The sequence below is a fragment of the Lipotes vexillifer genome, unplaced genomic scaffold (genome assembly GCF_000442215.2).
Source record: "Lipotes vexillifer unplaced genomic scaffold, Lipotes_vexillifer_v1.1 scaffold329, whole genome shotgun sequence".
Classification (NCBI taxonomy): domain Eukaryota; kingdom Metazoa; phylum Chordata; class Mammalia; order Artiodactyla; family Lipotidae; genus Lipotes; species Lipotes vexillifer.
The window spans coordinates 942939-967721 of NW_006774067.1; the positions used below are offsets into that span (position 1 = coordinate 942939).

Here is a 24783-nt window from a genome sequence, read left to right on the forward strand (position 1 = left end):
CCTACACTTGGGGTCTTGATTACCTAGGATGGTAATACCTAACTTTTTTGTGTCATGGAACTTTTTGGCAGTCTGGTGAAGCCTCTGGACCCCTTCTCAAACTGTTTTTAGGTGCATAAAATAAAATACATGGTACCAAGTTCAGCGATCCCCAGAATTTCAAGGAATCTGTGGACCCCAGGTTAAGAACCCTGACTGACTTAGGGGAGTTTTCTCAAACTGGATTGTGGAGGAGCCAGGCCCAAATTCTGATTATAAAAATTGTACATTTTAGTGTAAGTCTTAGAGGAAGAAGCAAAAGAAGTAGATTGTGAGTCATTTGCAAAGGATATCAGGTTCCTTGCTTTGTTTGTACCAACAGTACTACTAATTGTCCTTGACTAATAAGAGGACACATACCATTTAATACATTAGGGCCATATGACTTCCCAGTTAGGTTTCATGGTGGCTTCTCCTCCAGAAGAGGAAAGTGAAGACAGAATCAAATCTGCATACCTCCCGCAGCAGGACAGAAGATACCCAATTTAAAAGAACTTGTGCTAGAGCCACATCAGTCACTACTATATTTGTGTTGCTAGCAGTGTTTTACTTTTAGTGAAACATCAGTCAAATAAACTCAGTATAGTCTATTTGAATTTCACTGGTATTTTTAAGTTGAATTGGTAATTGTGTTTTGGTTTTACAGTTATGAGCCACTTAATAATCTATACCTCAGCTTTCCCACCCATGCATTGAGGGTAATGATAATGCCTACCTCAGCTGTTATGAGGATTAAGTTCATATAAGTAGACTACTTAACATAGGTATAGTAAGCTTTACGTAAGTATTTCTAATTACTGTTATTTATCATGTGGCAGGCATTATTCGAAGTGCTTTACATGTATTGTTCAGTCTCAAAACTGCCTTATGATATAAATAAGCAGTATCTCCGTTTTTAAAATGAGAAAACGAGCAGATCAGATAACCAGCCTAAGATCTTTTGGCAAATAAACAGTAGTTTTGGCACATAAGTCTCAGTCTGACTCCATGTAAAAATCACACAAACATTAAATTGTTTGAATAATTGAATAGCTCGTAGTTTGCACAGATTGTGGCTATCTGGGGCTGGCAGGTGGAGGTCAGAGTGCCCGAGCTGAGAGCACAGTTGTGTTCTAATGTGTGATCTGACAGCCTCCAAATCTGGGTCAAGGTGTCCTCCGAGTTGAAGACATGAGTGGCAACAGGATACAGAATTAGTAATGAATGGTGAGGGTGAGGTACACAAAGGACAGCTTATTAGATAGAAGGGAGGCTTCCCTCAGTAGGAGGATGGACTTCGCTTGGCAGAGAGGAGTGGTAGAGAGTACTTTTTGGTTGAAAGTAGCAGTTTGGGTATGCGATTAGCACATAGAGGACACTTGCTAAGTGCTAGGTGGGTGGATGAAGACTGGCCAGAGAGGAAGGTGTTCCTGCATGTAAGTTGATAGCTCAAGGATTGATCATACTCAGGTGGTTTGAATGTTCTCGACCCTTAAATCAGATATGGGAGTTTGGGGGACAGCTTGTGGTTCTGGAGTCAGACATGAGTGGTTGAGCCTAGATCTGCATCTTTGGAGGTCAGTGACCTGAGCAAGTCACTTAACCACTGAACGTTTGGTAACCATAATCCGGCCCACTAGCGCTCCTGAAGGAAAAGGAAACCAATATTTGTGGAGCACAGGCTTCTGCCAGGTACTTTACGAATGTTATCTCGTTGAACAACCATCCTACGGCAGAGCGCTCATCCATTTCCAAGTTGTAGCTGAAGACGTGGAGGCTCAGATGTTAAGGAACCTGGCCAAGATCACAGAGCTGGTAACTGACTTTCAAGCTTACATCTGTCTCATTCTGAGTTCCACCCTCTTTCTCTTGTCCCTGGAATGTCTTAGAGGTGGCGCGTGCACTGCAGTGTCTATGGCAGACATTATTAACCCCAATGATCTTTAATGTGGAACCTTGACTGGTCTCCAGCATCTTTTCCAACATAGTTCCAGGAACCCACTATCAATCAATCAATAAGATGAAACTGTTCTGGCATCCCTCCATCAATAGACCATACAGACTTCCCAAAGCCCCTTCTACACGCTTCTGCGCTTTGGGTTATTTTGCTGTTATTTGTTTACATACTTCCACCACCAAAGTAGAACTCCCTGAGAAACAGGCACCCTTCCTTTACCCTTTTATCCTCAGCTCCCAACCCAGGATATGGCTTATAAGATGTTGAATTAATAGATTTATAGGACAGCTTCATAAACAGTACAGCATTACAGTGTTTATTAGCTGCCCCTACCCTGGAAGAATTACTTGAGATTCAGAAATGAAGTCGGGAGTTAGCTGGATGAGGGTGGGAGGGAGGGAGGTAGTAAGTCAATTTTCCTGATGCAGAGGGATTAGGGACATAATGAAGGAATGGATGGACTATGAGATGGGTAGGAGAAGATGAGTACTGATAACAAAGACTGAACATTGCTAAATACTGATGATAAAGGCGGCCAATAATTGAATGCCAACTGTAAGCATTTTCTCATCTCATTTTCTTAACAACTCTGAAAGAAAGGTTCTGCTACCCTTATTTTGCATATGAGGGAAATGAGACTGTGTGGACTCCAAAATCCATCTTCTTAGTTCATCCTGAGGCCGAGCTCTCTTGAAGAGCAGCCTGAGGATTTACCTTTGGTAGAAGGAGCCAAGTGGAACTTGGAGCCCGTCACTAAGACACAGAGAGTCCTATCCTTGGCTCAGTGGTGTTCACTCAGATAAGGGAAGTAGACTAAGCAGGTAGTTTGGGTTGCAGAAGAAAACCTTTCTAGAATGGGCATTGAGTGCAGCTTAATTTCCAATTAATTACAGCTCTCAAACTCTGGCCTCTTTAAAAATCACTGTAATTGGGGACAGTTACATATTCTTTAACAAGTGACCACCTCTGGACGTGGCTCAAGATGAAACTGGTTTATAGTAGATTCTCCTTTTGGGAAGTTATAGCATAATAACAAAGATTCTGTATAATAACAAAGCCCTGCATGTAGTCATAAGATGTCAAATCTTCTGGAAGCATTTAGAATCTGGGTTTATAGACGGATTCACTCTGCATCAGACCAGTTAATTTAAATTACAAGTGGCGGCACACAGGCTCGAAATTCATGGGTTTGAGTCTTTCAGATTCTAAAATAAGGCAGTCAGCGCAGCACAGGTGGGGAGAATGATCCCTGTGGTCATTGGTTATCTAGAGAATGAGCTAACTTTACCGCAAGGCGACTCAGATTTAGACTATAGTAATTTTCTTCTTGGGCTAAGTCTTACTGATTCTGTGTGGTGTCTTAAGACTGGGGAGAAGCAGCAAAGAGAAACTGCACATAGGTGTTTGGATGTAAACCAAGCTTTTTAATCCAACACAGTGGATAAATCCTAGTGCTGGAGCTTTTTCAGGCAATGAGAACCAAAGAACAAGACAAAAAAACTGAACTGGCCCGTGTCTGGCCTCTTTTGCGAGGTGTATGTAACGTGGGGTTTTATTTCTCCTCTTACCATTTTGTAAATTAATGCATAGGATCGGGGAAAGGCATGCGGCCCAGATTGCTCAGTGCAAATCCAGTTTGCTGTGATTAATGTCAGCTGTTGTGGAGTAGTGCGGCCAAGGGCTTGTAGGAAAAATGAAGCTTTGGGTTTTTGTGTGTATGTTTTTTTTTTTTAATATATGCATAGCAGTGCCGGGAGTGACAGAAATGGAAGATGGTCCCATTTCCCTCTGCCAAATTCAGCAAACACGCATAGGGGTTCACCCTAAAAGTGTAAATTTGAACTTCATTTCTTAGTCCCCGCAAGTGCAACCGTTGTTATACTTGCAGTGCATTGTAATGTTCCAGAGAAAAGTTTATGAGTGACTAATCAGATAACTTTTTCCTTTACTGTTTGTTGCTCTGAGCTGTGTTCTATAGGTGCTAGTCAGTGGGTTTCCTATAGGAGTACTGATAGCAGGATGGACCGCATGAGATGCCCCTCCCATCCTCAAGCCACCAGTTATTGGATGTCTGCCAAGGCATTTATTTACTGTGTTTTATCTTCACAATATCTGTGAGGTAGAGAGAGCTACCTTTCTTCCCTTTTTTGCAGATAAGAAAATTAAGCCCAACATTGCTCAACCATTATAATAGTGAAGTTAACCCAGGTCTGTCTAAATCAATGTCTTCCTCCATCTCTCCTTTCCTTCCTTCCTACCCTCCTTCTTTCCTTCCATTATAAAATATTTCAGACATACAAAATAGAGAATAACATAAGGAACACCCAACTACCCACTATCCTGCTTAAAAAATAAAACGTAAATCCATCTGAAGCTTTCTGAGGATGCTCTATTACACCATTAGCCTGGCCCACAGAGAGGGTTATTCAGAAATCCTTAGGAAAGCCTTTCAGCTGAGTGGAACTTTTAAAAAGTTAATGACTTGGAAATTTTACTGAGAATCCAAGAATGTGACAGAGAAGTAGGGCAGTGCTACCTTTGTCTTTATAAGCGTAAGATCAAATTGGGAAGAGTAGAAACAAGTTGAAAAAGGAAGGATTCCTTAAAACAATAGAAATGAAATATTTTGACATATGCCAAGCACTCTGGTTGATGGTGTGGGAGAAGATAGGGCTGTGGTCCCCACCCTCAAAGGAAGGAAGCTCTTAAAATGGTAAGCTGAAAAGGTATTGGATAGGTGTTTCCCGAAAAGATGACCTATTCACATTTGGCTGGTGTGGCAAGTACAGTAAGAATCAGACTTGACTTACAAGGGGTGAATTCAACCCTGAATTACACAAGGAAAGGGAAGATATTCTTCCTTTTTTAAAAGTCCAAGTTGCTCTATCGTAGAGAGGGAGTAACACAGAGTGATGAGTTAGTTTTTATGTATTTTTAAATGTTATTTAGAGACAACCGAGGATAGTGTTTGTCTTGATAGAAAGTCTGGCTCCTTATTGGTGATTGCTCCAAAGTAATTATTATACGGGTTGGTGGTATGATGACCCTTTCTAACATGATGAGAAATGCCTTGATGATAAAAGTATTTTAAAAGCCAGCTGGGCTGTTGATGGTTGGGATCTGATTTTAAGTCACTGTGACGTCATTACCTGTGAGTCTGGGTTTGGTGTTTGGTTTCCTCAGAAATCATGGGATACTTCCAGCAGATGTCTGTTGTATCTGTGAGCATTCCAGAACGCGGGTAGCTTTGGAGCCATGGGGCAAAGTCAATATCATTAACTGCCCTCCAAACTCAAGCCAGTGCAGTCACTGGAGCCAAGTTTTGTGTCAGGTTCTATAGCCGGGCTCAAGTTTCACGGTGGATTTAAACAATGGAACACCAGTCTCCAGGGACAGGAATAAGAGATTTATGCAACTACCAAAGAAAAACTTGCAAATATATTCCATTGTTGCTGGATATCAATCCTATATGCCTTCACAGGAGCCTGGTAACATTTGTGGACCCTAGAAATGACTCTGTTCCTGTCTGAACAAGGGAAACAGGCTTTTTGCAAGTTGAGGCCAACAACGTAGGGATAACTAGTCGTATCAGTCAGGTCTTTTTGTGTGTCTGTGTGTGTTGTTCCTGTTTGTTTCTAGGACCAGGGGCTCTATCTCCCAAAGGCTTGAAAAGGGGAATTTATTGGCTCATATAATTGAAGAGCACAGGATACAACAAGGCGTGGCTAAAGACTATCTAAGCTAGTCTCTGTTTCCCTCTGTGCTGGCTTCCTTCTTAGGTTCTTTTCTTCTAGACAGCTGCTAACAACTCCACTCCTGCACTGGCACAGTTCTAAACCCAAGGCTGGGTTTAACTTCCATTGAACTGGCTTGGGGTCCTGTGCCCATTCCTAAACCAGTCGCCATGGCAGGAGGGGGAATGCACTCATCTGACTGCAGTGATGCATCGCATGTCCAGCCCTGGAATTGAGGGTAGAGTCACACCCTCTAAACTAGTGCTTCTCCAGCTATCTGTGGTAAAGGACCATTCTTTTTATTTTAATTTCCAAATACACACTGATTATCTGACTGTCCTCTGTCCAACAAGATGAGCCCACTGATCATGCTCTTGACTGTTGTGGCATAAAATTGTAGAAAACTTTCTAAACGCTTATCTGAATGTTGTCTCGAATTGGTAGCCAGCACAGTGGACTGTCACCAGGAGACCACATTTTAATAAGTACTTCTCTAAACCACGTGTCCCAAGAAAGAGATGGTTGCTGCCCTCGAGAAAATCTGGGGCAAGTATTACCAGAAGAGGGGCCAGAGAAGGCTGTGCCCCAGAAGGGTGCCCAACACAGTGGTTAATTCTGTAAATCTTTCTTGTGTAAAGGCCTCATTTCAGTGTTTAGGGAGTCATTGTATTCTGGATTGTCGAAACGGTGTAGGATGGGCAAGTGGGATAGGAATTTTCTCCACCCTCCTTTTTATCTTAAGGACTGAAGATTCTTCAGCCTTTTGCTTAGCAGCTGTCCTTGTCCCTTTTTTTTTTTTCTAGCCAGACTTGAGTTAGTAAGGACGTCTCAGCCTTCTTAGCTAGCTGTTTACTAGAGAGGCAGCAGCTCATCCAAGGAGATGCAACAGACAAGGGCTGCAAATGGCACTCAGCAAAGGGAAGTCTGGAAATGATGGTGGGGATGAAAGGAATTCTACTGTGTTTTTCGATACCACTCAGGGCAGGTCTGACATAACACGCTGTCTCTGCAGGACAACTTTCTGTACTGGCAAAGGCACTTGAGCACACTGGCCATTCAGAACTAGGCGTTTTAAACTGGGTCCAGGTAGACCAGTTCATTGTGAAGGAGATTAGAACACGTTGCCCTACATCACAGCAAGATAGCCAAGGATTTAAACTTCCAGTTCTACCCGCAGGCCACATTGCTCAGAGGTTATTCGGACACAGTCAACAAACAATTCATTTTGCCAGGAAGGCAGCTTGGTAGCCTTTTCTGTGTGGATAGACAGGCCCACCAGAGAGGGAAAACCAACTGTCGGCTGGACTTCAGGACACTGGGATTAGTGAAGCACAGAAACTTAAATGATAGCCATCTCGATGGGTGTTTGTTGTGGTTACTGCCAGGCTCCAGCCATGCAGTTATGCTAGTCAGAGAAACAAGTGTTTATGCTATAATCTCTCATAACTTGAGCAGAAAATATACAGCTTAATCTTGCCGGGCCATCTAGCACTTCCCTCCTCCCTAGAAGTGTGTCATAGCTCGTGTATGTTCTATGGTTAAGAATTTGGTGATGTTACAGTGAATGAAACATGTAAAAACCTCCACCCAAGTGTAAGTTCTTCAGCTGAGCCTTAAACCAGTTCATTATGACTGGAGGGTGGGCGTGGGCAGCGTTTGCCTTTCCACTCCCTACACTGCTTTCTCAACTCCCGTGGATGCTGGTGGCAGTTTGTTTTGTGCCTGGCGACCTGCACTGTTGTACTAAACGCAGGTCCTTTGTCCTGTAGGAGAAAAAAACCTGTGCACGACAAGCCCGTTTCCCAGTGAGGGCTGTGATTTGGGAGGTGAGACGAGGTTACTTTGGAGGAACGCAGGTCTTTTAAAGATGTGGTTAGGGCAGGTTATAAAGAAACCAACGCCGTCTGCTGTCCCCTGGGTGTAAAAAGCCCTCCAGTGGGCGTGTGAGACGTCTCGTACAGTAGGGGCCCGTCCTAACGATTCTGTCTTCCTGCAGGATGCCCGTCTGGGGAGGTGGCAACAAGTGCGGGGCCTGTGGGAGGACTGTGTACCACGCAGAGGAGGTGCAGTGCGATGGCCGGAGCTTCCACCGCTGCTGCTTCCTGTGCAGTGAGTCTCCCCCCGCGCTCGCGCGGACACAACTCGTGTGTCAGAAGCTTCAGTTCACCGATTTCAGGAAGAAACTGTGGTTTTGTTAACAAAGATGATTTTAGCAGCCCTGTGGTTTCTGCCTGTCTGTCCCCATGGACAGTGCAAGCGCTCAGCCTCACAGCAAGGACAGCAGGGGCGACCCAGACCCTTGGCCTCTGGGTTCCCATAGCGCTTCGCCTCCACTTGGCACCCCCTGTACTTTATCTGTTGTCACGTCTGTCTCCCCCGCTTCACCGAGACCTCGGGGTTGTTTATAGTCTGGCACCCAGCACAGTTCCTGGCACATCCCAGGGGCTTGGCTCCGATTCCTGAACGAACGGCTCACTCCCCATCCGCCCCAGCTTTCTCGTTCTGGCGGCGCTCCTTCTCTTTGAAACCTAACTGGCTGGTTTCTGGCCACACTGTTAGGTGAAATTCACATGTCTGAAAGTTCAAATTCTGTCTTCTTCGGTAGTGAATATTCAGAGTTATTTCTTGTTATTGATGTCCTAAATTTGAGGGAAAGGAACGTAGGATATGAAAATCCCACAGAAGCAGGTGGGGAATTACTGTTGTTTATAGAGAGAGAATTACCGGAGTGGCTGGTACAGACGGGAGGCAGACCACGAACCAGCACGTGGGCGTCTGCTCCAACGATGGTCAGTACCTGATAATGAGAGAAAGGGAACAGGAGAGAAGTCCCCTCTCCCCGGCAGATTCCTTCTTAGGACAACCAAGTCTTCAGTCTTAAAACAGGAGAGTAGCCACTTCAGGAAGCTCAACATTAATCAGCTTCTGATTCAAATGACAAAATTTTCTTGAACGAAGGATTTGTTACCTGAGGAACCCACCCGTCTGTGCAGCTCTCCGCTATATCTAGAGTACTGTGCAGTGAAAATTACTGTTAGAAACTGCCTATGTTAAAAAGAAATCTGGTTACACTAAGGAATAATCTTCAGAAAGAGTTTCCCTCACAAATTTTAGTTGTCCTTCTAGGCACCAGCATTTAAGATGTCTGGACCTTTTTATACAGCAACTGCTTTGCAGACGACCAGAAACAGATAACAGAGAGTTGCAGTTACGAAGAATACAAATACAACATATGAATGTTTGCTATGTACGCCTCCATAATAGCTAGCATTTCTCAGATTTGGTTTAACCATTTCTTCTCTTAGAAGTTAATTTTTTTTAAAGGAATCCATATTTTTCAGCAGCTTTGTAACCAAGAGAGTATGTGAACAAAGAGGAAATGTAAATACTTGAGAAATTGTTCTTAGTTTCCTCTAGGTTAAGCCAGGATGTCTACACCGTAATCAAGTCAGTGTTTATTAAATGTCAAGGTCTTTACTGGTCATCTTTATTACTCCTTCCTAATACGTGCCTCTGCTGACTAAAGCCTTTTAAGGAAATAATTCAGAGTAGTTTGCAGACCTTAGGAGAATTTTACTGCAGAGAATATGGACGAGGCCTAGGGGGAAAGGGGTGGTTCTCTAGTCAAAATCTCATACATTTAAACTTGCTCCGGTTAATAAATATGTGTTTAAAACCAGTTTTTCTATTTAATCTGTCTGTTAAGGGTGTTTGTTCTTCAGCAGTGTACGATTTTAGGTTAACTTTAAGCAGATATATTTCAGTACTTGAACCTCAACAGCGAGGTTCAAAGTAGATGATGTCATTCCTGTTCTACCAGAGAAGACTTCAGTCTAAGATAATAGAAACTTCATCATTTAACTCTACTCTGAAGCAGCCTTTCCCTGCCGTTCTTTCTGTCCTTCCTTTTTGTTTCTCCCTCTCTTTTAAATAAGGGGTGGGGAGAATCCCCTTTTCTACTGCACTAATCTTGGGTTTCCTGCTGCCCGATTGTGCTTCCAGTGAGCTCTCTCACAAGTCTTTTTTTCCTCAAGCTTAATTGAAGTCTTAGAAAGTGAAATAATGTCTGGATAAAACATGATGACATTTGGCAGTTTTATGAAGTGGGATACGTGGAAATGTGGTAAGAAATCCATCAAGAAAGAATGTGCTCTCCTTTGGGACTGAAGGGAAAACAAATGCAGACTTTAAACCACTTGACAATTTTCAGACATACTTATCGCTGCTGGAGAAGCCGGTGGCGAGATGAAAGAAGACTGCTTTTTCCCTTCTGGACTAGTGATGAAGACTAGAATTCTGGATTTAAAACCGTTTTTATCCCTGGGGGTGCTTTTGGGGGAGGAGGGGCTGCAGAGGCAGCTTGCCCAAGGCGCTCCTACCCTTTTGTTCTTTAATACTTGGATGAAGGAGATGAAAAAGATCGAGCGTTGAAGGTTGGGAGCAAGGGTCTTGGGCGCAAAGTGCTAGTTTTGTTCCTTTTGTTCATGTAATTATAGACATCTTGGAAACTTCTCTCCCTCTTGTCTGGGGGGCAGACCCTACTAAAAAGTTTGAGGCTTCAGGATGTTAAAATTCTAATGTATTTCTGAAATGACCATCATATCCATGGAGGAATGCAAATCGTCCTCACAGGTAGCGAGCCGTCCAGGTGCTCTCCAGTGGCTTTTGGGAACCAGAGAATAAACTAGGAATGTGAGAGAGCCTGTGCCTTTACCTTTTCTAGGCCCTGTGTCAGCGCCACCATTGTTCTAAGGAAAAAGGCAATCTTTGGCATATTTTTAAAGTCTAATTTTTTCCCCCTCAGTGGTTTGCAGGAAAAATTTAGATAGTACAACGGTGGCAATTCATGATGACGAGATCTACTGCAAATCCTGCTATGGAAAGAAGTACGGGCCGAAAGGCTACGGGTACGGTCAGGGCGCGGGCACACTCAACATGGACCGGGGCGAGAGGCTGGGCATCAAGCCCGAGAGGTGAGTCAAGGCCACGTGACCTTCAGGAAGGCATGGTGGCAATTCATGTTGCTTGGTGAACGGGAATCTGGGAGTTTCCAGATTTTTAGCTTGAAAGAATCAAAGACAATGACTCAGATTTTCTAGTATAAACTAATGACTGTTCTTTAAGCTTGTAATAATGGACAGTTTGGGACCTGGCAAAGTTCTTATTGATTATTCCAGTGATTTCCAGTCCCGATTTTTGGCATTATGAGGTGTATCAAGGAGTTGTGATGTTCTCAAAAGCAAGTGGTTTAAATTTACTTCCGTTTCACAGCACTTCAAAGACCAGACATCATGAAATCAAATGATGGAGAAATGCAGTATCGGAATCATGAGATGCATTTCTCATGTGCAATTAAGCAGTCAATGAAAACTCCTGTCAGCCCTTCCATGTAGGAATGTTTCCTCACCAAGAAATTACTTTTCTCTAGCTTACAATTCTTACTTAAAAATGGAAATTATTTCCTGTATTTGATTCTATGAGGTTAGTGTTACTAAATTTTAAAGGTTTCGGTACCAAAGTAAAGTGCTAAATCTCCCAAATTTCACTTAGTAATTCATATTGAGACATAATTTCTTCATGTGGAATTTAATTCCTGTTCTTGACTAATTCCCTCATTTGAACTTCACATTTTCCACATCCATTTTATATTAAGAGGCCAAAACTGTGTAATACTCCAATAAGATGGCCTTTCCTTAGACAAGGCCATTAATTGTGCCCTTACTGTAGACTGGACACCATGCAATAATATATGGTAACTCATGTAATCCTCACAACCCTATAAGGTAGGGTTTCCTATCTTAATCAAGAAAAAAGTGAGACAGTGAGAATTAAGTGATTTGCCTAAAGTCACACTGCTAGTTAATTGTAGAGCCTGGAACTTAACCCAGTGTAACTCCAAAGCTTATGATCTTAAGCACAGTGCATTATGGTATGCCTGAAATAACATCTGCTGAACATTTATGTTCATTCTATATAATCTTCACAGTAACTCTGAGTTGAGTTACTTTGTCCCTATCTTATAGATAGGACACTAAGGCTCAGCTCACACAGGTAACTGGCAGAGCCAGGATTTGAACTTTTTTCCTTTTGGCCCACATACTCGTGTGCTGTCCTGCATCGAGGCCCACCTCTCTGTTCTCCTGTTTCTTCCACACTCACTTTCTGAGCTGTGGTGCCTTGCTGGGCATCGGTTGTATGAGGGCTGACTCATTCATTGCTGCATGCCATCACTTGCAGGACCCCAGCTTACCTCTGACTTCGTTAAAGTTCATTGTTCTTGTTCTGCTCTCCCTTTCCAACTTGTTAAAACCTATTCTTGTTTCCCAAGATTTTATTTCAAACACATAAACCTGTACACATTCCCCCCAAACAAAACTCATCCATGACCCCAAAAGTAAGTCAGCAATTGTGGCCATGGGTTAAAGTCACAAAGACCAATGGCCCCTCCTCTTTATCTACTCCTGCCTCTCCATATTCTCCAATAATTAGCCAACCTTCTATGCTGGCCTGTGTTGATCTGTGTCCTTGCCTCTTCCCCTTCTTAGCCTGGCCACATGTTACTCATCCTGCAGGACCAGGTGTAGGGATTTCCTTTTCCAGAAGCCCCTCTTTATGACTACTCTGGGAGTACCTGCAGTCTGGACTGCCCTTATGGCACATGGTCATTGTGAAAGTTATGGGGACCAAACAGCTTCGGGGGGATCTCTTGAAGAGGCACCACTGAATGGGCAGAAACATCTTCATTGAGGCAGACCTGCATTTTTTAGTTCAGGCTCACCAATTTACTAATTCTCTAGCCCTTCAGCAAGTTATTTAAATGTAAGCCCCTATTTCCTCATCTGTCATATGAGGTAGCAATTGACCGTGGCTTCTGAGGTTGCTGGAAGGGAGGTGGGAGATAATCCATATAAAGTTCTTCTTAATATGATTGGCAGATTTGGAAATTTTTCTTGGAAAACTCCTAACTGCAAGTGTTGGATATCATTGTGAATAGCTTTTAAAGATAACTTTTAAAAGTAAGTACAGGTGTCCCTTGGTATCCATGGGGGATTGGTTCCAGGACACCCCACGGATATAAAATCTGAGCATGCAAGTGGTATGTAAATAGTTGCTGGCGTGTGGCAAATGCAGGTTTTGCTCTTTGGAACTTTCCAGAATTTTTTTCTCGAATATTTTTGATCCGAGGTCGGGTGAATCTGTGGATGCACAACTTGTGGATAAAGAGGGCTGACTATATATACAGTGGGTTGTGGAGATTTTTTTAAAAATATGCCCATATTAGGGACAATGGAAAATTCAGTCCTGTGAATTAGTACTGGGAATTGGTATTTGTTGCTTAGAATAAAATTTCCAGTGGACACATCAAACATGATTCAGGAAATGCTGTATATTAAACAACTTAGGTGGAAGTGTAGAAAACCATTAAATGACTAAAAAATGGATACAGTGGAGATGAAGATATTAAAGATACATGTAAAGTTTGAATAAACTCTTTTATGAAAAGGCAGTATTCCTAAATTAACACTTTATTTTAAATATGTATGTAACCTATTTAATAAAATATAACTAGGATAAAATTGTTTTCCTAGTAGGAAAAATTGACACTTAGCTACCCTTTGCAGAGTGCTAACTCTTGTTGTCACATCTTATCTGCTCAACCTACTTGTAAGGCTTTAGGAAAGCCTTTAAATCTTTTCAGAGCCCAGAATGGTGTTCTGAATGGTAGATACATCTACATACTGAATGCAAAAAATTACAGAAAGTGAGAGGAAAACAAGGTTTACCTAGTGACCTGTAAATACTGACAAAAACGTACATTATACAGAGAAAAAGTAAAGATAAACAGATCACAGAGTAATAGGCAAACTTTCTAAAATATTTTCCCATGAAAAATGTAATTTATTCATACTTTCCCCTAATATATTGGGGAATTAAGTAATCTGTAAAACATAGTTAATTTTCCTAGTTACTGCCTAAGTCAGCTGACTATGTGCAGAACTTAACTGCTTGAGTTACTACTGATTTTTTCTATCTTCTGTGAAGTAAAAAACTAGCTGTGATTCCAGTGGTAATATGAATAATAATAATATATGAATGTGGGGTGAAAATATGTGCTATGGTAGGTTTTCATAAAACACAGCATAATTGTTTAGTGGAGAGGTTAGCACTGGGGATTCAATGAATTCTGATGAGTTTAGATTCAGAGGGACAGACATTTAAGTTTGGAGCCTTGTCTGTCTTTTTGTAACAATAATGAGCCCATAAATAGGTTAAAATAATAACTGGCCAGCCCCTGAGATTTACTTCTTCCTCCTTCTTTCCCCTGTACTGGCCTGTGGAGGCCTCCAGCCAAGGGACAGTATAGCAATTAAGTCCTAGAGTGCCATTGTGTCTGCCTTGTAAGCCTTATAAGGGCCCTTTGGAAAATCTTGCCTAATTCCTTTTCTCCCCTTTCCACAAGTGTTCAACCTCACAGGCCTACGACAAATCCAAACACTTCTAAATTTGCTCAGAAATACGGAGGTGCTGAGAAGTGTTCCAGATGTGGGGATTCTGTGTACGCTGCTGAGAAGATCATTGGAGCTGGAAAGGTAAAGTGCCGTCTTGAGCTGATAGCAGCGGATGACTACTCTCCGCTACCTTTCTCCCACAGGCCCCTCCGCAGCCCACTCAGGCGCTCTGCCTTATAAATAAATGCCTTGAATTAAACTTTTTCTTAATCGAATTTCCATCTGAATCATTAATTTTTTGAAGTGATGCTGTTATTTGACAAATCACATCTGTGTTTAAAAGAACTTTGTTTTCATAGGGGGCGCTCCTGAAGGTGTTAACTGACAAGGGCAGACTTAACAAACCTGGACTCTGCAGGTTCTTCAGTGTAGTGAAAGGGGAAAAAAAACAAAAAAAGCAGTGACTTAGGGCACCTGATGCTAATTTGGTTTGGAGAAGTTGCTTCACCACTTCACCTCTTTGAGCTGCAGTGTTCTCAACCGTAAAGGAGGCGGTCTTCAAAGGAGCACACAGGGCTTGCGGCGAGGTTTCAGACAGCTCTTAGGGAAACGGCCCTTCTGTGGCACAGCTCCCGGTCCATGTCTTCTGTGGATGAAGTCTGAACTCAGCCCTTTTGCAGGCAACCAAGAATGTAGAGGGTCCAGTTTCAGCCTTCTGGTTGGGGCTGACCCACAGTAGTCAGGAGCCTGTTTTGGGCTGATCTTCCTGAGCCACTGTGCCACAGCATCTAAACTTACTCATTCCTCTCTTCCAGCCCTGGCACAAAAACTGCTTCCGATGTGCCAAGTGTGGGAAGAGTCTTGAGTCAACAACTCTGACTGAGAAAGAAGGTGAAATCTATTGTAAAGGTAAAATTAACTTCAGTTATTGGTGTCCATACGGGTATCTCACACTGGCTGTTAGTGAAGGAAATGTCACTAGCAGGGGAAAAAAAAAAAAAGGACAGAAAGCAACTCTGAAAATGGGGAAACGCTGGGATAGTGCCGCTGGGTATCTGAAAATCAAAGATCTAGAAATGCTTACAGATGACAGAAAAACCACAGAACATTTTTGATGATACAGTAAGTTAAGTTCCTGGTCATTTAAAACTTCCCTACAAATAAAAACAAACAACAGTCTTCTTTCAGCTTAATGTTTTAAGCAAAGCATATGAATATATGAAGGTAACAGACAAATATATAACTTGTCTGGTCCGATTTGCATACTTGTAACTCAGTTGGGACCACGAGCTGAACACTAGGGAACCAGAAGACTAGGACTTACCTTTGCAGCTTTAACATAGTTACTACATGGCACACTTTACACCTTAAATAAGTTGAATTCTTCTTGGCATAGCCAACAGCTTTTTCAATTTATGGATGTCTGTTGATACATCAGTCTTAAGCAATGCTAGCAAAGCTTAATGGACTTGCACTAACTCTTCCCTTTTCTTTTGTAGGATGCTATGCGAAAAACTTTGGGCCCAAGGGATTTGGCTATGGCCAAGGGGCAGGAGCCCTTGTTCATGCTCAGTAGAGGCGCAAACCCAGAACCCAGATCACACACTGAGAAGCTCCATATAATCTAGGCACAGATAATCTAACACTAAACTGCTGTGAAATTCTACCAGTACTTAAGTACTGTATGTTGCCCTGTACTTGGATAGGCCAGCTGACTAGTAGGAAGAGAGCACTGTATCTTTTCGCTTTATTCATCAGCATTTCAAGAACCATTTCTTTTACGTTTTAAATAAAACTTCAGCTTAATTTAGTGTTCAGTGTCTTTCAATTAACCTTTTGGAGGAGTGCTGTGATGTCAGTTAGTGGTAAATCATCTGGGTCCCCACCTTCACTTTTATTGGTTAAAGAGAGTCCACCCCATTAAGCGGATGACTCACCAGGTTAATGTTTGCATTACAGCTGTTGGAAAAGATGGCTCTCTCTAAGCTGGCAAGTGTGCCTCAAGAGTGAGGGTTGCTAGGCAACAGGCCCCACCATTCTGGCTCTTCAGAGCTGGCAATTAATTCAGCAGTGCAGAACTCCTGCCCGCCTGCCCCACTCTAGCTCAGTGGTTGCTCTTCTCTTGCTGGGAGCAGTTTCCTAAAGCATGGCTCCTGGACAACCTGCACTAGAGTCACCTGGGAGTATTACAAAGCAGATTCCTAGGCCCCATAGAAGCAGAATCTCTAGAGGTGGGGCCATAGAAGCCTTCCTAACAAGCTTCTCAGAAAGGTACGCTGACCCAGGGTAGGCACACTGTTAAAACACTTAAAAATTCTTTTATCTCGATCTAAAGATCATTATAAACAGCTACCTACAGACAACTATAGCATCTGAGGCTCAGTGTGACTTTTTAAAGACTCCCCATTCTCATCTGATAGTGAATTACTAATCCTAGAAACTGGGTTGAGGATTTGTGTTTTTCTCACAAATCTCAATTCTGCAAAATTAGCAAATGCTGCATTATCCTGGCATATTCAGCTGGCTCAGGGAGAAAAGGAATATCAGACTATATAAGGTATATTTTCATTATTTCTCCAGAAACTTTTAGTTCATTACCAGTCTCAATCCAAACCTTTATTTTTCAGTGGCAGGGTGTGATATTAGTCTGTAATGTGTATTTTTAAAGTTGAACCAGCCTAATCTGTGAATACATCTTAATCTTATATGACCTCAAAAGAAAAAAAAAAAAGCAGAAACGTGGTGGGAAAAGGTCAGTTGAGGGTGTACCAGGTGAAAGAATTCATGATTATTTATATCATAGCCTTGAGTACTTCACATGTTCCATAAGGCAGGTTTCACCGTGGGAGAGGGGAGGGTCTTTTTGGTAAGCAGGCTGGGGAAGTTAACAATAAAGGGACTGGGCTGAACTGAAGAAGATTTACGGAGTAACTTCTGATTTATTCTGTGGTTGTTTTAAACACATGCACAAATTATTTGACATTCCAACAAAAGATGGAGTCTAATTCCCCTTTCTCTGAATAAGGGTCAACCTTAGTGACTCATTTTTAACTAACAGAGTATAATGGACCAGGCTAGGTTAGAAAAGACAACACAGCTCTTGCCTGCCTCTTTCTCTTGAGATGCTTACTCTTGGAACTCAGCCACCATGTTTGTAGGAAGCCCAGACTACATGGGGAGGCCACATGTAAGTATTAGAGCTATAACCTCAGCTAAGATCTTCCCCATCAGGCAGTATCAACTAACAGACATGTGAGTGAGTAAGCTTTCAGGCTATTCCAGTCCCCAGTTTTTGAACCCAGCTGACACCCAGTGGAGCAAAGTGAGTTATGTTGAGTCCTCAATTGCAAATCTGTGAACAAAAATGCCTTTTTAACCACTAAATTTTTCAGTGCTGTAGATAACCAGAATGTTGTAACTGTTCCCACACAGAGCCAACATTTCCCATCCTACTATGTTTCCCAAATTGCACTGGAGATGCTAATAGATATCTGATAGGAAAATACTCTATGTGAAGTTGCTAGGTACCCGGTAATTTGAAATTTCTGCCTGATAAAGTTTAGACCCCCCTTTCAGAATTAAATTTATTCTTAAATTGGGAGCCATGGCAAAACAGCTACTCCAGAACTATAAAATTAGCTTCCAGTAGTTCTAGGAGTGGAAAAGGGAATTTGGCTTTGGGCAGGCTCTGTTCTCGGAGGAATCACTTTCATCATTTGGAGGTAAGTCAATAGAGTAGCCCCAGAGTAATCCAAATGTGCTATTAAAGTGCTGCATGGTAAAGAAGTATTTTTGTCTTAAAAATGACCCACTTGGGATATTTTCAGCCCCTTGTGGTGGTTTGGTATATTTAGGGAGGACTGCTGGCAACTCTAGTTCTAAAAAGTCTTCATGATCAATTAAGTTCAGGGAGTGTTACAGCCATCTATCTATGTTCCTGTAGATTCACATTGCATGCTAGCAGATTGAAGGCCTTGAGATCTTGTAGTTGAGGAGTCTGTTTTAACTTGAAGAAAGCCTTGCACTGTATAATGGAATATTACTCAGCCATAAAAAGAAACGAAATTGAGCTCTTTGTAATGAGGTGGATAGACCTAGAGTCTGTCATACAGAGTGAAGTCAGTCAGAAAGAGAGAGACAAATACCATATGCTAACACATATATATGGAATTTAAGAAAAAAATGTCATGAAGAACCTAGGGGTGAAACAGGAATAAAGACACAGACTTACTAGAGAATGGACTTGAGGATATGGGGAGGGGGAAGGGTAAACTGTGACAAAGCGAGAGAGAGGCATGGACATATATACACTACCAAATGTAAGGTAGATAGCTAGTGGGAAGCAGCCACATAGCACAGGGAGATCAGCTCGGTGCTTTGTGACCGCCTGGAAAGGTGGGATAGGGAGGGTGGGAGGGAGGGAGACGCAAGAGGGAAGAGATATGGGAACATATGTATATGTATAACTGATTCATTACAGAGTGAAGTAAGTCAGAAAGAGAGAGACAAATACCATATGCTAACACATATATATGGAATTTAAGAAAAAAATGTCATGAAGAACCTAGGGGTGAAACAGGAATAAAGACACAGACTTACTAGAGAATGGACTTGAGGATATGGGGAGGGGGAAGGGTAAACTGTGACAAAGCGAGAGAGAGGCATGGACATATATACACTACCAAATGTAAGGTAGATAGCTAGTGGGAAGCAGCCACATAGCACAGGGAGATCAGCTTGGTGCTTTGTGACCGCCTGGAGAGGTGGGATAGGGAGGGTGGGAGGGAGGGAGACGCAAGCGGGAAGAGATATGGGAACATATGTATATATATAACTGATTCATTTTGTTGTGAAGCTGAAACTAACATACCATTGTAAAGCAATATACTCCAATAAAGATGTTAAAATAAAAAAATAAAAAGCCTTGCACTGAATTAGTTGTCCATGGAACCACTAATATCTCAAGGAGCACTGGGAAATGATGGCCTGGACCACTGGTTCTCAAACTTTTTGATCTTGGGAACTCTTTACATTCTTCAAATTACTGAGGACCCCCCAAGAGCTTTTGTTATGACAGTTACAGCTATCACTGCTTTCCATATTAGAAATTAAAATTTTTTAAAAAAGTATTAACTCAGACTTCCACTTATAGTCAAGTTGAAATAACAGGAACCCGATTTACCCTCTCACTTGAAACAATCAAAAATACAGACTAATTACATGAAAAAATATGGTTTTGAGAACGACTGACAATAGGCAACAAAGGAGAGTTACGGAGAAAATGAGGTCAGTCTTGGGATTTTGAGAGTTTCCAGGCTACAGTCTAAGGAGGGAGAATACAGAGGGAGCTGTAAGGCACCCCAAGTTGAGGAGACAGAGCTGAGGGTCCAGAGAAACCAGAGCAGCTAGCTTTGGAGGGACTGGAGACAGCTGCACAGAGAAAGAATGCCAGGAATTCGTAGAGCGCCATCCAAACCGGCCCCCCCGCCAAGTCTTCAGCTGTGTTCTGATTGCACATGCATGCAGGGTAACTACCCAAGATCCACCAAGATTACGGAAAAAAACACCTGAAAGATTTAGAGAGAATGGTGTCTGGTGCTCATATGGAGCTGGGGATAGTGCCTATGCTCACCAGTGAGATTGAGAAGTGTGACTCATGGAGCTTTGGATGGAGACCTCAGTACATTACTGAGGTCTTGCCTCAGTAATGGGGAATAATTAACCCTGAACTGAACACTGCTCTGGTCCTGCCTAACAAATCTTGCTTAACAGCAAAACCTGAAAGGATCAAAGTTTCCAAATAATTGCATCCCAGAACAAAGCTCTGGAGTTTTTACAAGAATAACAAAATACCCAGCACTCAATTCATAGTGTCTGGCATCTAATCAAAAATTACCAGGCATGCGAAGAAGCAGGAAAATACAGTCCATAATGATGAATAAAAATCTATCAAAACCAACCCAGACCTGACATACATATGAAAACTAACAGGTAAGAATATTAAAACAGTTAATTATAACTGTACTCTCTATTTTCAGAGAGTTAAGCAGCAATACAGAAGATGTAAAAATGGTTCAAATAAAACACTGTAGGTGAAAACTATAATGTGGCAGATAAAAAATACTGAATAGTACTGATGACAGCCTAGACAGTGCAGAAAAAAATTTAAGTGAACTTAAAGACATTAAAAACTATCCAAGATAAACACTGGGGGAAAAAAGAGAATTTTAAAAAATGAATTATCACTGAGCTATAGGACAATCTCAAGTGGCCTAATATATGTATAACTGGAGTTTGCTGAAAGGGGGGAAGAAAAATATTTGAAGAAACAATGACTGAAAACTTTCCGAATTTGATGACAACTGTAAACCTACAGATCCAAGAAACAGCAGCAGCAGCAAGGAGGCTTTCTAATGCTGTGGATGGAAATAATCCCTCTTTCTTACTTAGTACTAGAAACACTGCTGTCTATTAAAAAGTATTTTCCAATCCAAGTAAATATCTGATGACAGAGATATTCTGGTAAAATTTATCTGAGCAAAACATTCATACTCCAATTCAAAGGCAAAAAGAGTTTTCTAAGAGGCACATTTGGTTTCCTTGAGTTTATGACTTAGCTGACCTAGATCAAGGGACATTCTGAAGTTTCCACTTGGAATTACAGATTTTTCTATTTTAATAGTCACATAAAGATATCTAATAGAAAACTCTAATACCAAGAACTTTATGAAATTGAAGGTTTACTTTCTGACCTGAAGCTAATATTTCTTGTCCTGGTATGTACCACTTGTTTCCAATTATCTCTATAAACTCTTAGAACCAGAAATCTACATCATAGGTACAGTCTACCAATCTGGGAAGGACTGGGGAATCCAGACAAGAAGACAAAGAGGAGAAAAGTACCTAACTGGAATGAAAAGGGAGGGCTTACAGTAGAATTTCCTTTATTATTTATATTTGTTCAAAATATTGTTACTTGAGTTCTACACAGCTCTGGAGGCATTACTTTCAATACAGTAAAATAATTATGAAATGAAAATTAGTCCAATCTGAAAATATTTAATACCACTGGGTTCTCAATTAAACCATAAACAATCATGTGAACAACAGGAAAGGGGTCCTCCATAATTTTTGCTTTTTGAAGTCCCAAATAAAGCTTTCTTAGTCATGCAGAGTTTCTCAAGTAACTGAGATCAATGCTTGGTAGGTTTCCTTTTCCACTATTTTACTACAGAGTCTTTAGACATACTTACATTTAAATCCTGCATATTATACAGTCCTTGAGGATCCTAAGTAATTCCATGGAATACAAAATTCTTAAAGAAAAACATATTCTCTTATTTAAAAAAAATTCATTACAAACACAAACATACACAGAATTAAAGGTTGCTTGCTGGTTTTTGGTTTTTTTTAAAGAATACTACCACCACCTTCTACTTTTGCCAATTTCTAGTCTTGCCACCTGATTCCTAGTTGACCCAGATATAAACATATAGAATAATCTTTTCATATCACAGGTACCACTACCTGTGTTTCATCAATTTCTTGAAGAGAACTGAGCAAAAAATCAAACACACATTTAAGAGTCAATATTTATTCTGATTAATATTTTACAAAATTTTGACAGATTTAATTTATGTAAGGAGAGCTAGTTTATTAAACACTTTACAGGTTTTTCTTTCCACAGAGTAACACGTTAAGTAGCAAAATAATACTTGGCACAGTTATAAATAAAGAAAATATAAAATAAAAATATCCATAGCTTAAGTATAATAATGATGCTGTTTTATGCCTATTAATATTTCAAATAAGTTCCTGGGAACAACAAAATAAAGAAAAAATTCCAAATAAGTAATTCATGTTTAGAGCTGAGAAATAAGTTCCTATTTGCTAAAAGTATGCAATGAAGCTGATACGAACTATTCCCCAAAGGGTCACCTTCATACACAACTTTAGAACAGGGTTAAACTGGTTCCACACTCAGACCTACAAAATAATTAGACGGTACACAGAGGCATGGTTGGCTCCTGACCATCAGACCATTTCTGAGTTATAAATTTCACTGGTACTATGAGATGGCTCATACTAAAGCATTAACATTGTTAATATTTTCCATGTATACATCTAGAGTTTTGTTTTTTTCTGTTTAACTGAAAGACATCTCCTTTGCACTGGAAAGAATATTGTACCATAAAGAAAGAACATGGTAACAACACTCTCATCCAAACTCTGAGAAAACCACCATTGTATTTGACTGTTAATAAAAATGTATTCGATAAAAACTGCAACTGAGTCTTCACGTGAAGTGGCTCAAAATACAAAAAATTAAAATGAATTCTAGCCTTTTATAAATAACTTTGAATTTAAAAATTATCTAAAATTTCCCCAATTAGTAGTCAAAACTAGCAGAGACATTTGTAAAGTTAACCAATTTTGTACATTCTATGACAAAATGGCACAATGCTATTGCCACCCCACACCCATCTCTTCCCTTTTCAAAAATAAAGTACGTATGCCAATTTTCTAATATTAAAACACTCAAGTACACTAAAAGTAATTTTTTTGATGTATGACTTATGCTCAAAGAAACTACTATATAAAAATGGTACTTGGAAATACTAAACATCGACTATATACATTTTCACTGCTCCTCTTACTAAGGCAAGGGGCGGGTATACCACTAGACTGCTTTAATACCTGTAATCTGCATTTTACAGAGAATACTAATTTTACCAAGCATCAGACATGCAGTGAACTTGCAGGGTATAATGCTTATTAACAGCGATATTGAACATCACTAGAAGCTCATTAATTATCTCCCTTTTCTTTTTGGTTGGATAAAATGAAATGAGCAGCTTTAAATACACTAACACATAGAGACACAAAGAGAAAACTATTTGATAAATTATTTATATGCAGATACGCAATCTTTACACAGGTCTAGGATCTGTCATTGGTCGGACCACCCTTTTCCCACCCTCCCCCAGCCCATTCCCTCTCACAGGTTTCCTACAGGTTGCTCGAACCACAGTTTGCTATAGCGCTTAAGAGGACTAAACCTGTAAACAATAGTTATGGAAGCAGTGACCAACAGTTCACCATGAGAGTATGGAAATGCTGCAACAAAAATTGATCAGTGCATCATGTTTGACAATTCGAAAATCTTTCTGAAATTGTTTCAGACAGCATTAACAAATTTCAAAACATTGAATATTGGGAAAATTGAAACAATCTTAGGGATAAAATTCTTTCTGATAGGTCATTCTTTAAAAACCAGAATATACCATTAGCTTTTCTTTTATTCACATGTGCTATATGTACAGAGATCATGCTCCATCTTTAGCTAGACTCCATTATTTTGTCTACACTTTATTTTGCAGTATAGCCATTTATCTCTATTATTGAGAAATTTGCATTAACTTATTTGTTCTGCCTTTTCTTGAAAATAGCTCAACTCTTAAAAAACTGGACTATGTGCACATCAAACTAAATTCTAATTTATGCTTTACTGGATAGTGTGTGCCAGTATACATACTATGAGGTGTATCATGCACTTAGTAGGGCTTTTAAGTTGAACAAAATAACATGACTTACTATACTCATGCAAGTGCTTTATTATCAGACCATAAAACCTTAGAGCAAGGTTACTAAAAATTATTTCACTGAACTAGAAATATATCAGCATTGCCAACAGCTGATAGCAATAAAATATTGTTAGCACATTTTTTGGTGAACATTATTTTCTTCTGTCTTTGAAGACACATTACAGTAGATCCCTAATAAAACCACATGATTTTCATCACAGTATTTACATGTACATTCTAACACGTACATAATACTAGTCTGAAGCAATTTAAGACAACTTTCTTGGAATTAAATGCAATACTAATAGTAGATTGCATCATAAAATTTAGCTGTATACCATAAATTTAGTTTTAGCTAGAATCAAGCATTTCTGATCAGTATGCCATGTCTGTCAACAGAGTAAGTTCACTCTTTTTTCATGAAAAATGTTATGAGAACAAAACCAAAAAGTTGGGTATTTTGTGAATTCCCATATTAAGAACCATTAACATTCTTTTTAAGACCTTTATTCTTCCCAGAAGTGGCAGTGTGTTCTGTCCATGTTTACTTTTGTTAATAAAAGTGTTGAAAAAAAAGACTAAAATTCACAGTTAGCCCTACATATAGCATGCTATCTGTTCAAAGGATGTGGATTCGAGTGTGAGAGAGACACGGACAGACACAATTTTCAGGCACCACTCAGCAATATGCTTCATAGGATAAAGATGCTGCTACACGAGCTGGTACCCAGATCCTGATATTTGGTCATATTCTATGGTATACTGCCTGGTCCAGTCCACAATAACAGGACGAAAGAGGCCACAGCATCGAAATTCAAAGAAGTCTATAATATTCCTTACACATCCATGGCTAAACACCACCCCCACCAAAAAAGAAAAAGAAAAAGAAAAAAAAGTCTATTAGTACAATAATTTAATATGAGTTTAATATCATTTTAATGTTAAATATATTTTTTTCGAAACTTAAAAACTCAGGTTTCCTGCCAGAAAGAACCTGCTTATAACGCTACAAAATATGTATGCATTCATGTTTCTTCATG

General features: G+C 40.5%; 2 protein-coding genes across 2 annotated transcripts in view; one reads left to right on the forward strand and one right to left on the reverse strand.

Moving 5' to 3' along the window:
• Positions 1-15965, forward strand: part of CSRP2 (cysteine and glycine rich protein 2) — an 18320-nt gene extending 2355 nt beyond the window's left edge. The window contains exons 2-6 of the mRNA XM_007448749.1: positions 7706-7818; positions 10514-10682; positions 14171-14300; positions 14975-15068; positions 15659-15965. Of these exons, the coding sequence (XP_007448811.1) occupies positions 7707-7818; positions 10514-10682; positions 14171-14300; positions 14975-15068; positions 15659-15735 (582 nt within the window). The 5' untranslated portion in view covers position 7706 and the 3' untranslated portion in view covers positions 15736-15965. The remainder of the gene's footprint in view (positions 1-7705; positions 7819-10513; positions 10683-14170; positions 14301-14974; positions 15069-15658) is intronic.
• Positions 15966-21796: 5831 nt separating this feature from the next.
• Positions 21797-24783, reverse strand: part of ZDHHC17 (zDHHC palmitoyltransferase 17) — a 113078-nt gene continuing 110091 nt past the window's right edge. The window contains exon 17 of the mRNA XM_007448750.1: positions 21797-24593. Within this exon, the coding sequence (XP_007448812.1) occupies positions 24455-24593 (139 nt within the window). The 3' untranslated portion in view covers positions 21797-24454. The remainder of the gene's footprint in view (positions 24594-24783) is intronic.